Source organism: Melozone crissalis, unplaced genomic scaffold, assembly GCF_028551555.1.
Source record: "Melozone crissalis strain CALT ecotype California unplaced genomic scaffold, PUWL_Pcris_2 ptg000006l_1, whole genome shotgun sequence".
NCBI lineage: Eukaryota > Metazoa > Chordata > Aves > Passeriformes > Passerellidae > Melozone > Melozone crissalis.
This window is the reverse complement of record NW_026535784.1, coordinates 43,184,709-43,198,775: the sequence shown is the minus strand read 5'-3', so window position 1 is coordinate 43,198,775 and position 14,067 is coordinate 43,184,709. Positions and strand designations below refer to the sequence as shown.

The 14,067-nt window shown below is 40.7% G+C and overlaps 1 protein-coding gene across 1 annotated transcript in view; it reads right to left on the bottom strand.

The window, feature by feature from the left end:
* Positions 1-2,462: 2,462 nt before the first annotated feature.
* Positions 2,463-14,067, bottom strand: part of LOC128950791 (transmembrane protease serine 11E-like) — a 39,517-nt gene continuing 27,912 nt past the window's right edge. The window contains exons 6-10 of the mRNA XM_054295757.1: positions 8,027-8,065; positions 5,896-6,091; positions 4,845-5,104; positions 3,958-4,100; positions 2,463-2,624 (exon numbers count right to left, since the gene is read on the bottom strand). Of these exons, the coding sequence (XP_054151732.1) occupies positions 2,463-2,624; positions 3,958-4,100; positions 4,845-5,104; positions 5,896-6,091; positions 8,027-8,065 (800 nt within the window). The remainder of the gene's footprint in view (positions 2,625-3,957; positions 4,101-4,844; positions 5,105-5,895; positions 6,092-8,026; positions 8,066-14,067) is intronic.

Here is a 14,067-nt window from a genome sequence, read left to right as displayed (position 1 = left end):
ACACAGTAGCCTCATTGTTTTACTCTAAGGCAGAAAACAAACAGAGTCATCATAAATAAAACACTGACATGGAATATAAGACAAACCCAGGCCAGACAGTTTGCTAAAAAGTTTATGAAAAGTGCATCTGGCTGGCTCAGGACTCCCTGAGTAAGGTAGACATTCTCCCACACACCTCTTGGCTATTTAGCCACTCATGAGAAATCTGAAATAAAGGCTGCCTTTCTTATTTTAAAGGTATTGCATTTACATGTCACTTGCTGTGTGAGGTAGGAACCAGTTTCTAGGGGCTGGATCTGGGCCTCACCTCCTTATTGTTGCCCCTCCATTTGCTATGCAAAAAGAGATTTAAGTGCAAAACAAAGCTTTAGCTGTCTATGAAAGTGAACTGCTGTTTATTTTCAATCACAATTCATCAGCTGATTGTGAAGGACACTTCTCATGATTTTCACCCTCAAACCAATAAGAGACACAAAAAACTAGGTGTAATTCCCCCCCCCCCCCCCCCAAGGATGCCTTTGAAAAAAGGGCACTTTAGCACTAGAAGAAAACCATGTGTTCAGGTTATCTAATTCAAAGCTCCATGAAGTTTCTGTTTTGTAACTGAACCCTGCCTGGAGTAAATTCTTAATTGAAAAATAGCAGCAACTCAAAAGTGCATAAATTACAAACTTCATCAATAAATTAAGGACATGGATTTGCTGCATCTAACTATCCTCCTAACACTCCCACGATCCTTTTCTTTTTACAATGACATGGAAAATCAGAAAAAAGGTACTACTATATCAAAACTAAAACTAATCTAAGATCTTCAGTAGATTTCTTTCTGAGATAAGGCAACTTGTCTTTTACCAAAATCCAAAAGATATACAGAATGACTGGAAGTAGCCCAATAACAAGACAAGCCCTCCTACACCACCGAGTCTTAAACATAGGTTTTTGCATTCATATGTAGACTTGTAATTCAGGGTATGAGTTTTCAAGAAATAGCAAGCATCTCATTCCCAGGGATGCTGATTATTGAAGAGCTTGCACAGTAGGAAGGCTGAGGAGAGATCCAGTCCTGAGCAGTGGGGGAGGCAGGATGTTTCAGCAGAATATTCAGCTATAGTAGGTGCAGGTGTGGGACTTGCAGTTTCATTTACGTCTTGTACAGACTCCTTGTGAGTCCTGCATTCAGAGCCTAAGCAGTCCAGTGGTCATTTGAAGACTACAGGTAGCATTTTGGATCCCCACATTGAGGCCTTGGCTCTAAAGGACCCCCCTTCCACCAGCAATCCATGAGGGGTTGTGCCCAGGGGTAGGAAAATTGCTTAACCAATATGTAAGGACTGCCTTTACTCTGAAGTTCTTATTGGAATTGTTCTTCAATATGAAATTACTCTTCATCCTCATAAGGCATTCATATTCAGGATCATATTCATTCATGGCAGAGATGAATCCATCAGTGAAGTATCAGTAATCACTTGCTTTGCAGTGAGATGGTTTCTGCTGGCTGGCATGCCCTTGGAAAAGCGTCTGTTTCTTGATCAAAAAAGGTAGTTCCCAGTTCATTTGTGGCAAATATTTTTTTTCCTTTGGAACAAATTTAAATGCCATATTTATTTCTAGTGAGATTGTTCATGGGGACAGACTTTAAAAGAAAAAAAAACCAGTTTGAGTAGATCTTGTGTTTCTGCATTTTAAGCATACTGTGTGTTGAACAGAGTAGGTCTCGAAGACAACAGGTACAGGGGTAGCAGCACAATGTTGTGATGATGCACTTTGACAATAGCAACTTCAAGCAACTTGAACTTCACAGAATCCACAAAAACATTCCTGTTTAAAATGTACTTTGCAATAAGAATATCAAGCTTTTCTCCTTCCCCCTCTAACCTCCTGCAAGCACAGAAATCCTTCTTTTCCTCAGCTAGGACCAAACCTCAGTCCTGCTGATGCTATTTTAGTTACCAAGGCCACAGAGCAAGGTGAGCATCCAGGTTCTCTGCTGGAGTCAGTGCAGATGATAGTCTCTAAGAAGAATAATCATCAAGGATCCACTTTGCTAGAAACACAGCTGTGACAGCATTTGCTTCATTGGAGGAGGAAGATTCAGCTGCAGACCTTGCCCGTGGCTGAAGAAAAATATGGTTTTTCTTTTTTTTTCCCACTGGAAAATGTTTGCATTTATAAAGCAGGTAAATTGGTAGCTTTTAAATGTAATTTTAATGATGCCAGTTCATAATTTCTGGTAAGGGAGAAAGTTTCACAGCTCAAAGATGAGGCAGACAATTTCATACATTTAGCATGAGTTCAGAAGGGGTTAGCGTCTCTGACAGCAAAGATAGCGCTTGCTGTGAACTAAGGTTGCTTCAAACAAAATTACATAGGAATGTATCTACTAAAAAAATAACCATTCAGAATTAGAGACAAATATGAGTTACATGTAGTCTATGTAGTTAAATCCATTTTTTACTTTGGAATTAGATGCCTGTTTTTGTGGTAATCCAGTCACGGAAATAAGTCACTCGTGTGTAAACTCCAGGTTTATTTGGCTTGGCACATTCATCTCCCCAGCTCACTATTCCCACGAGGTACCACATCAGTCTAGAGTCTGGAGTAACCAGTGGTCCCCCAGAGTCCCCCTAGAAAAAGAGGAGGGGGAAGAAATATTTAATTGATCAGAAGAGAAAATACAATTCTCTCCATAGACAGGAGTGTCTGTCCTATAAGAGAAGTTAACAAGCAGTATTTCAAGAGAAGCCATTTGTGCAGAATCCAGACTGTTTCTGAAACTCAAGTCAGAAGTCTGTGGCATTTTCCTGTTTGCCAGGGCACCTCCTGACCTCTGTTTTGGTTAAAAAAACCTAACAAAAAGCTTCTGTTCTGTTTTGTGATACACTGCTTCCCACCTGCCTTGTCTTCTTCCTTGTACAGAGTATGGAAACACCAGTGTAGGCAGCAATCTAAGAGAGCATGAACCTTTTTTTTAACAGGTTTTAATAGTAATTGCTATTCTTAAAATAAACAATTTTAGTCACTTTAAGCAATAACATTAAAAAATGAGCTTAGAACTCCTTTTTGCTTTGAGCTTTCATCAAGAACTTGGTCTTCTAGTCAGATGATATCTCCTTAAGGTATTATCCACTTTCCAAGGCTCAGTTTTGATACTGTTAATAGTATGACATGGTAATAATAATTAAACTGGAAACCTTACAGACTGAGAGGCAATCCTCACACAACAGACCAAATTCCCCAACTTTCACCAAAATTATTTACTGAACTAAACAGCAGTTGCACCCTTCTGCTTAGGTCTTTTCTGTGCTGAGCCAGGAACAGAGGAATGAGCTTCCCTGGCTTATCCTGCAGGGAATTTGTTTTTGGCAAAAATCTATAGGACTGGGATTAAGGGAAGAGTCTGTATTAAATCAGCACTTTAAGACCAAAATCTTTAAAAATAACATAAATAGAAATTATGTTTTTAAAAGTTAACACTATGGAAATATTTTTCTTTGAACATAAGCATTTCCTTGGAATGTTTGCAAACCTGCAGCATGCATATTTCCTTCCCATTCTTTTACACCTGCCTTCCTTATAGTTATCTTTGCTTCAGACAGTTTTCCTTTCACTGAGCAAAGTCTGTTACCAAAGATCACATTGTAACAGATCTGTTATGATACGATCCAGTCCAGAATTTAATTTCAGTGAGTGACAGTGCATTTTTTTTGGTAATTTAACCTTCTTAACCCTCTTCCTTCTCATCTCTACAGATGTCTGATGTTAGCTACTCAAGACATTTAATTTTTAGCTCATAATTAGTATAACAGCATTTAGTGCTAAATGCTATTCTACTTTACACCTAAACTGCTGTTTGCTTGGAGCCTATTTAAAGGACTAATACACTGTCCATTAAGATGTGGTCAACCAGATACTGCAATCAGCATTAAAATAGTTTTCCTAATTTTCAGCTACAATTACCTGACAAGCATCTACTCCTCCTTCCAAGTATCCCGCACACAACATCCTGGGTGTTATGTCCCCATCATACACTTCTTTTCTGTTGCAAGTATCTGAGTCAATAAGTTTCACTGTTGCCTCCTGAAGAGCATTTGGGGCTGGACCTGAAAGAAAATACAATTTGGGTATTTATGAACATAATTACTTTGCAGTAGTTAATGTACAGTAGGAGTGTTTAATGTCCTCTTATGGAGCACCAGCTTGACTTGGTTTAATGTGGGGGTTTTGCTTGTTGATCTGCCTAGGTCAGGCCCTTAAGGAGAAAGTACATAGAATCACAGGAACCATTAAGACTGAAGTAATGATCGCATGGTACACAGTGCCTTAAGTGTAAAGCCATATATTTTACACATGTTCCATAACACAAATTCCATGTTCCATGGAACACAAATTACCTAGCAATTTGAGCAGATGATACAAAATAAAGACATCTTGATTCCATTGCTAAATGTGCTCTTACTGTGGTCTGGTGAGAGTGTAAGCTTGGGTAATGCACAGCTCACTCACATTTACCTGAAAGCTCACAGTTATCTGTAGCTTCTGACTAGTGCTGGCAGAATAGTTTTTTAGGTTCTATATAAACATGTGCATGGCTGGACTACCTGTCTTAAGAATTTACAATACGAAATGGAAAGGCTGGGAAAACAGAAGAGTCTTCTCTTTTTTTTTGCTCCAGTGGACTCTAGTTCTGTCTTTATCCACTCAAATTTTAGAAAAAGAAATTGATGCCTACAACTAAACAAACCTAGGCTTGCTGTGATATCGCATGAGGCCACAGAAGTCATATCAGTTCACCCAGAGCTGCTGTTTATGGCCCATGCAGGTCACCTGGCAGACTCAGAACTCACCATCATTGGTGAGAGCTCCCCAGCCTGTGATGACAGCATAAGTATTGTAGGGAAAGGTCTGAGATGGCTCTGGCAGACAGACGCGGTGTATGCTGCTTGTGAACTCCACTCGTTTGGAGAGCTGCACTAGCGCAATGTCATAGTCGTGCTCTGGGTACAGGTACTTCTCATGGATAATAATTGTCTTGACTGATCGCTTCAAGCTTGGGGGCTTCAAAAGAGCTCCAAAAGTAGCAGTCCACTTCTGAGGGTGAGTCATGCTGAAAAAGGTAAGAGTGCTATAAGTATTTCGCTGTATATATGTGTTTGGGACTTTAAATTTGCAGAGTGCCTTTACTGTAAAACTCCTTCAAGCTAGCTCCCTACTAGACAGTTGTGGCATCCATCACTTTCAATAACAGAACTGTGGGCTGCTGCTAGAAGAGGGCACTCCTGCATTCTCTCCTCAGCCATAGTCTTGTACTCGTCCCCTGTTCCTTGTCCCTTATCTAACCATTGTGTGGCCATAGGGTGTCATCAAATCCAAAAGCTCTTCTGCTGTAAACTCTTCATTTCCCTCACTCTTTTTGCACATTGATAATCTGTTCCACCAACTGTTCCATCTTAAAGTACCTTGCAGCTTCACAATTGCCATGCTTTAAACAAAAAATGCTGGGAGTGCATGGGTGAGCAGAGGGGCAGGAACATGGGATGGTAGCTGTTGGTAGCAGTCTGCAGTGGCAGCAACCCCAAAGCATTTGTTTAAGAAATGTAAAATATAACAGGAAACAAATACTCCACCATTTCGCTCGCCTTGCCTTTTCTGCACTTTTTTGGTCAGTAAGCCAAGTGACTACTGATTTTCACTCATAAAATTGCCAGTTCTGCTCCTGAGGGCCAGTCTTTGATTTCTCATTGAAACATCCAGCTGATGGGCCTACTTCACTCTGACTTTTCTCTTCCAAAATTGTTTGTCTGGGAAAGAGTCAGGGGTGTGGTGCAAATCTGCAAAACCACACAACTTGATACAGAAGGGGCACATTGTGCTGCAGAGTCCAAGGTGGGAACTTACTCTCTGAAGCAGTGCGCTGCAGACACCAGCCATGTGTTGCTGATGAGCGTCGCACCACAGCGATGGATGTTGTTGTACTGCAGACTGGCCTGCCACGGCCAGTCCCCGGTCTCTGCAGAGGACAATCCGCCAACAATCCGCAGCGATGAGGATTTTGCCATGGACTTGACTGATCTGTTCTGCCGTAACCCACAGACTGTCAGAAAGGACAAAGACAGTATTAGCTATTCTTTTGTTTAGGAAATCCTGTGAATGGCTGTGGAAAACATATGAAAAATTCCACACCGCCTGTGTTCTGTAAAAATGTATTGACATCAACAAGAAAACATACCTTCCACCAGTGCCCCCAAATCCGAGCTCCTCATGCACAACCCATGCACAACTGACTATCATGGAAAGCCATGACTGTCAAACATTCAGGCTTAGCTGTGTGAGCAGCCTGAATCAGGAATCAAAACCTTCACCACGCACCCAAGACAATTCCCAAATAGAGGCATTGCCAACTTTAATGTCTCAGGTAATTTCTCATAGGATAAAATATGAAAAAGGCAGAACCTAGAATGGGTACAATCTAAGTTGTGGGGTTTGACCATGCATGCACACAGATTACATCAGCAAGATGTCACCTGGAGACAGGCATGACACAAAACGAGCATTTTTATCCAAACCCAGAGAGAAATTGAAATATCCATAGTTTCAGCTATTAAACTCAGGATATTCAGGAGTAGCTGAAGCTCTTGTATAGCTTTAGAAACTTCCTCAATGAACAGACCTACTTCAGCCGTCTTCTCCCATCCAAACAGCATCAAATCCATCCTACTTGGACCAAGACCCACTAGTTTTCATCCAGGTCCCAATTTCAGCTAGACATTAGGAAAGCATTTCTTAAACAAATGCTTTGTGTTACAATGGGGTTGCTGCCACTGCAGACTGCTACCAACAGCTACCATCCCATGTTCCTGCCCCTTGACACACAGGGCTATCCCAATTAATTGAAAAAGAAACAGGGATGAGAATTATTTGCATAGTGACCACACAGTCCAAACCATTGCTGCATGGCTCATCTCCCAGACAGTGACCTGGGAGGGGGCCAACACAGAACTTGGTAATTCATCACTGAGGAGCTGCCAGCCCCAGGGCCCTTGAAGTCCTCAGAAGTTAAGAACTGGAGCCACAGAGAGTGTTATCTCATCCCTTTCCTGCTAGGATCTGCACAACATTATGTTAACAGTACTTCATGGTCAAAAGCGGCAGGAATACCACAGCAGACTGAAAACTGTTCATAAATTTAGAAAAAGAAAGAAAAGTTACACCACAGTGAGGAGTTCGTGAGCTCAGTGTAGAGTCTGCCCTCTTCTGATATTTAAAACCAAAATGAAGGAAATCAGTGAAACCTGTTCAAAAGTTTTGTCTAAATGACAAACTTCAGAATATACCACAGTTCATAAGACTGTCTGAACAAACATTTTTTCCTCCTGAAAGCTCTTTGTAACCCCCAGTAACTGGTCCTAAAACTGCACAATCCTATCAACCACCTGAGCAGTCAATGTTCAAAACACAGGGAATAAACTCTGTTCTATCAGTGTCCCAGAACACCAGCACCATCAGACCCAAAAAGTAATTTAATCTTCAATTGTTTGACAGCTTATTGCTAAGCACCTGATCAAACCTTCTCAGAATTAAAAGAAACACAACTTGTAAGCAAAGATAGCTTTTATGACTATATTATCTCCAAGCAAGCTGACCTCTTTCTCTGAAAACTTAAAAAACATCTCTAAAACAAGGTCTCTCTATCTAACCCCTACAGCAATGTGTTGAGAAGACCAGTCACATTTCCATATATTTCCACAAGGAACAATTATCTGCTGTCAGCCATTCCAAATTCCAGAACATTTTGATTGTAATCACAGGCTGATGTAACTTCTATACATTTCCTTGTGGTACCTCTCTCCTTTCAATGCGTGCTAAAGCAAATGACAAAGTCCCAATTTCTGAGAGTACAAGGTTACATTCATTAGACAGAAGGATGAGAAAAGGCTCTTAAGGGCCAGGAAGAGTGCTCAGGGACTCTTGACGCTAATTTTAAAAGCTAGAGATGAGACTTCTGATGTTTAAAAAAAGCCTCACTTACTGTCATTGAAGATGGCTTCTGCTCTCACTGGCTCCACATCTGAAACAAAGAAACAGACAGTCAGGGTAAGGCCAGGCCAGCACAGACAAGGTTCCCCATCCTCATGGTCATCCCTCTGACAGTTGTTTGAGCACAGGGCACACAGGAGGCATGGCTGTGGGAGCTGCTGGAGAAACCAGGGTAGCTCATATGTGTTCATGTTCATGTGCTGGTTGCTGGCCTCCTCTGCAGTGTTGTCTGAGGACCAGGCACTCATTCAGCCCATCCTGCTGCCCCTCAGTGTTTCTGGAGGGGAGTATGGACAAAAAAAATCTTGTATTACTCAAGATCTACAATTTTGTTGGGGAGAAATTATTATGGTGGAAATTTTTGAAGCTCCTCTTTTTTGCAAAAAAAAAAAAATCAAGAGTTCACATATTACATCCAAGAGAGGGCCAGAGAAGACCTGGTACTCTATGCCCTCTTCAAGATCAGAAGGCACTAACTTCACTGTAGCAATGGAAGCTTACAGTAGCAGTGGCTCACTCTCCTTTCTCCTATCTTATTGGTACACTAATAATACTAAAATAGATAGTTCATAGCAATTTATTGCATGGCCCAGCAGGTGCTAGCAATACGTTCCCTCCTTTAACACCCATATTGTGTGTTCACTGAAAATATGGCATACCCATGCTGACAATAGCAAGCATTGGCTCAGGGTTTAAATCTATCCCTTTTCTTCCAGAATGCTGTTTTTCACTAGAGCTACCACTGTAGTTTCCAGCATTCAAAACCATTTTTAAAATATTACTAATTTTTAAAAAATCATAATTTCAATGTAGTTTTTTATTCATATAGTGATTCTATACTGGTGTCAACAACTTCATATATTGTGTCTGGATAGGCTTTCTCAGCAAATCCCTATCCTTATCAATTCCTTCCTTTCCCTTTACTGCTACACAGAATAATATGCTGGTTTTCAGCTAAACCCACACCAAGTCAGGAGGAGTCCCTTTTGAATGCAAAGGGCTCTGGCTCACACTTGTCACCTGTTGGGTTTGTATCTCATGTGTTTTGCATGCAGGCTTGACACTCCCTCGGGTATGCTGGGTGAATTGTCTGTTTGCAATCCACCAGTACCAGATGTGAGCTTACTCATTTCTTAATGTGACAGTGAGCAGATTGTGATAGAAGAAAGGAAACAAGCAGAACTCCAGCACACATGCAGATTGTCTGCAGGGAATGTTACAGACCAAAGGCAGTGCTAGGGCTGACGTGTGTGTGCAACCACTGCTTTATTTTATAAGGATGGGAGATGAGTTAAAGTTGGACATTTATATAGCAGCACAGTCTATTCACTGTAGAAGGAACTGAAGTCTTATTCACTATGAACAGGAACTGTTCACATGATGAAGATAATTACATTTCACTGCTGGGCAGGACACAACTTCCAAGGTCCTCTTTCAAATAAAAATGCTCATTTGTACTTTTTCAATTCATATGAAAAAAAGGAAGAAAACATTAAAAATACACTACTTTTGCATTTCAGTAACACTAGTTGTATTATGTGAATTTCCCTGGATTATATGGTTGGTTGCCTCCTAGAACCTTTACATCAAAATGGAATAACACCACAGAGCAAAAGCTAGGTCAGCAGAGGGATTCAGCGGTGGTATAAACATTACTGTTTGCTAAATTGTACTAAGGCTTTGGCCACTTCCCCTGTACCTTTATATTGGCTAGAAGTGCTTTGAAAAATTTGGCCCTACTAGTTTCTTTCAACTATGATGAGCCAGTGTTTTCCTAGAAATTCAAACAATCTTCAGAACTAGTTCATCATTTGAGTCACACCACTACTTTATAAACTGGTAAGAAACCAACAAATGTAATTCACAATGAAAGAGAACTTTTTGCCTTTAAGTACAATACTGACAAGAGTGTTTTTTAGCTTTTCTCTGGGTGGAGAGACATTTACCTCATAATTCATAATTATAAAGCCTGCAGCCAATTATTATCACTTACATTATGTTGCAAAGCTCATTGAGAAGACAAAAGGAGCAACCAGCTTGTTCAAGTGCAGTGCCGGAAGCAATTCAATTGGCATGTTCCCACTGCATCGAGTTTTGCTGTGAGTCACAGGTGCTCTGCAAGGCACCTGCATCTATCTCTGTTTGCCTTTTTATCAGGCACCTAGAAAAAAGTAGAACCCTGACATGGCGAAAATTTTACCCATTGCTTCCAGTTGGATCAACTTCTGTGTAATTGGAGAAACAAGCCTTCCATGCACACACTTCCAGTTTGTACAGCTCTGAATGTCAGCATGTCTTATAATATATCACTACTATGCAACTGCTATACTCTCCTACCCATCCACTGCTGAAGGAAAAAGGCCAGTGATACCCTGTTTTAATTATTGTTAGAAAATTCAGTGCTGTATTCACTAGGGTAGGGTCCCAAACACAGAGCACATGCATGTGTTTGGAAAACTGAAGTAACTGACCCTATTTTCAGATAAGCTGAGCTCACAGTAGATCAAAAGCAGGGAGCACTCTGGGTTCCATGACACCACTGAAAATAAAGTTCCTTACTGGTTTACCTTGCTAGGGGCTTGCCTTCATTTGTTACCAGCTTCACATTTTGGCCTGTTGAAGAGCACAGATGTTCATATTGTGCTAGCCTATATGTTGCAAGCCCTGCCTTGAAGCAGTCGCTTGTAAGGCACGAGAGAAAATTTCGCTGCCCTGCTCATTTACTAGTTGCCCTGGTTGTTTGCACTACCAAGAAAAAGCATCAATTAGTAACAATTAAAGTGTCGTATCTTGCCCTAACCACATATGGCTGCAAAAGTAGTTCTTTGTGCCACATTTAGGAAAACAGTGTTCAAGATTCTACTGTAAACAAGTTTGACTTGAACCTGCATTGAATACCTGTAAAATGGAGCTTGCTAATGAATTCAAGCTTGCTTAACTTTAATGATAAAATGTATGTTTAAATTAAAATGGCAGCAATCTATTGAAATGCAGCTTAGGGATTCCATCTCTTAGAAGAGGGCTCTGTTCTCCAACTGGACAAGCAATTTTTTTAATATAGTTATTTTTTATATTTATTAAACAAAATAACTCTAAAACACACCTAAATTCTTAATTTCTGATTAACTTAATTAAGGCTAATAAATAATCAGTAAAAAACTCTTTTACTCCTCAGCATATGTGTCTGAGCAAACTTGGAAGGAAATGCTTATAGCTAACTGCAGAGTGAATGGGACATCTTATCTGTGAGGGGTTCAGAGGTTCCTATGAAAAAATGTGCTCACTTTGCTACATCTCTAAATACTGTCAGTGTCACTGCATCAGAGGAATCAGTCGTGTGCCCACTGCCTCATTTCATTTTATCCACAGAGCTCAGTGTTTGTATTAAAAGGAAAAGATCAGACAGAACTCTATGATGTAAGAGTATCAGACCTTAAACTGACATAGTGCAAGCAAAGCAACCAAATTAATTATTAGGGGATATTATGCATTTTCAGCATAGAAAGGGCCAGATGGCTGCAAAATTAAAGATGATACATGCTTTAAAAATCTGATGCAGTTTTACTCAATTACATAATTTTTCACAGGTGCTGATTCATAAACGAAACTTGATTTTTCTTCATAGGTTTCTACACTTGCAGATTTTCTAGATGTGAAAACATAACTTCTAGTCTCAAAAGCAAACTGCATGTTCCATCCTCTACTATTTCAAGTTCCTGCATCTTGCTGGTCTAAGATGTTTTTTCACACAGAGAAGGTAAGGTAGAAATTATCTTAAAAGGGAAATAAATGGAGGAAATGAAAGAGTATGTGCTTCAATACTTATAACGAATTCTTGGAAATGCATTTGAAGCACAAGTTTGGGAAATGCACCAGGGAGCACAGACAGCATCTTTCCCACTGCCCTTCATCACATTATAATAACAACTTTCTTGAAAGGAGTGAGAATTACAAAATTCTCAGCTACATCAGGAACAGAGGCCTCACCCAGAGGTATGCAGGGTAACAGTTACACATGCAGACAAAAAGAGGATCACTGGCAAGTTTTAGTAGGTCACCAAACTGGGCAGCTGAGAGCAATGTCACAGAGTGCATGTCCTGCAGTGCAGACAGAGGTGGGGATATCAGCTCTACACTAATGCTCTTTAATTACAGTGAAGACCACAAAGGTCTGAAGTACTGGGGGAGATGGGAATGAGAGCCCTGAACAGCAGATTCAGTTGTGCTCCAAAAACTGTACCTTAAAGGAACTGCAGGAGTTTCCTGAAAGATGGCAAAACATGAGCTTTGGGTTTAGCAGGAAAGGCATGCTGTTGTGTGGTAACATAGTTCATACATCCTAAAATGTGTCTCAACTAACCTTGCAATATTCTCACTGCTCACAACAGGAATTACCTCTCCAGATTTATGCACCCTTGTAGAAGTAGCAAAACATGGCTTAGAAACAGGTGATGCAATCCTCATTCCTTCAACAGAGTAGAGTAACCTGATAGAGCCACAACAACTGCTTTGTGCCTCTAATTGTCCCTGTCACCCAGCTGTTCCCTCCCTGCTGGTGTTCACTGCCCCTGTCCTCACATCTGTCACTCCCTCCGCTGTCCCCCATCAGCATCTTGATCCTGTCCATGAGGCAGACATGGGTCCATACCTCACAGCTCCATCTGGTTGTCCTGCAGCCTGAGGAGGGATCTGCTATGTACCAGTTCTGTAGCAGGCATCAAAATAGATATGAATTTTAGCATTACTTTTCTTCCTGACCTACACTCATGCCTGAGCTGCAATCAATGTACAGTAAAGGCAGCCCAAATTGCTCTCAACCTCTGCAGACAAGGCAGGGGAAAACCAAGGTTTGAGTGAGAAAATCAATTAAATTAATGTATCTGGGTCATGAGAAGAGAGGTCAAGATGACTTTGTGCTTAATGCCTTTATCACAAGCATATCCTTGCAAAATACTAATTTTAAAATACATTTCAGTCCCTCCCATTTCAATCATTCTCTCTAGACTCTTACTGAAATGTACCACCTTGTGCCAAACTAGTGACCTCAAAGTGGAGGAATATCAGATCTCCACTGTTTCCCAACGTACAGATGCATGTTCAGTTCCACTCCCCAGAGATGCTGTTGTGGCTGATAAAGGGCAACTATCCAGACTGCTCCATACATTATTTGACACAGAACATTCCTCATCAACCCTGTCAGACACTCATCTGCATAACTCCCACAGAAAACTCGATAAAGAAGTAAGAATCTGTCTGCCAGGTTCTGTACTTTGTAGTTGTTAGGAGCTTTAGCAAGCCCCAGATTCCAGATGAACAGAAACAATAACAGTTGGCTTGTTGATCAAAACCAATTCATGACTCATTATTCATGGCCAAAACCTTTGGCTGTGCAACAGATGGGAATCCTTCCTACTCACTTTGAACAGTGCCAGTGATCTTGCAACCAGCTTCTTTCTGACATCAGAAGTACATTCCCAAAAATACATTTTGGGATACCTCCAACCTACCTGACAAAGGGAAATAGTCTGGCAAGCTGCTCTACACTTTACTTAATACGGATCCAGACTGTCAGGTGACTCTACTTCTAACCAAGAAACCCTCAGGAAAATAAATCAGCCTTGTAGAACTCTTTGTTGCCAGAACTATATAGAAGCCAAACTGCAACATCTTCTTTCAGTGCCAGTGGAAAAGCAAGTCCTAACATGGGTGTTTCCAAGCCATCTGACACTTTGACATCTCACTTTGATTGCCCTTGCACTGCTCTTCAGGGAAGGTTTGCTTAGTTCTTCACTGAAAATTTGGCTTCTAGTGGGGTTTGTACACCAGTGCAAAGAATTCTATCAGTTCTTATTTTCTATCAAAATCAGAGAGAATGTGTGGATGTAAACCATCCTTGACCAGGGGACTCTGATGTCTAGCTAAATAAGAAAGCAGGAACTTCAGTAATAATACATTTGAAGGTACTCTGACAAAAATGTATTTTTGCAGTCCTATGTAAAGAACATCTACAGTTTAGTGACAGAAAAACCAGAG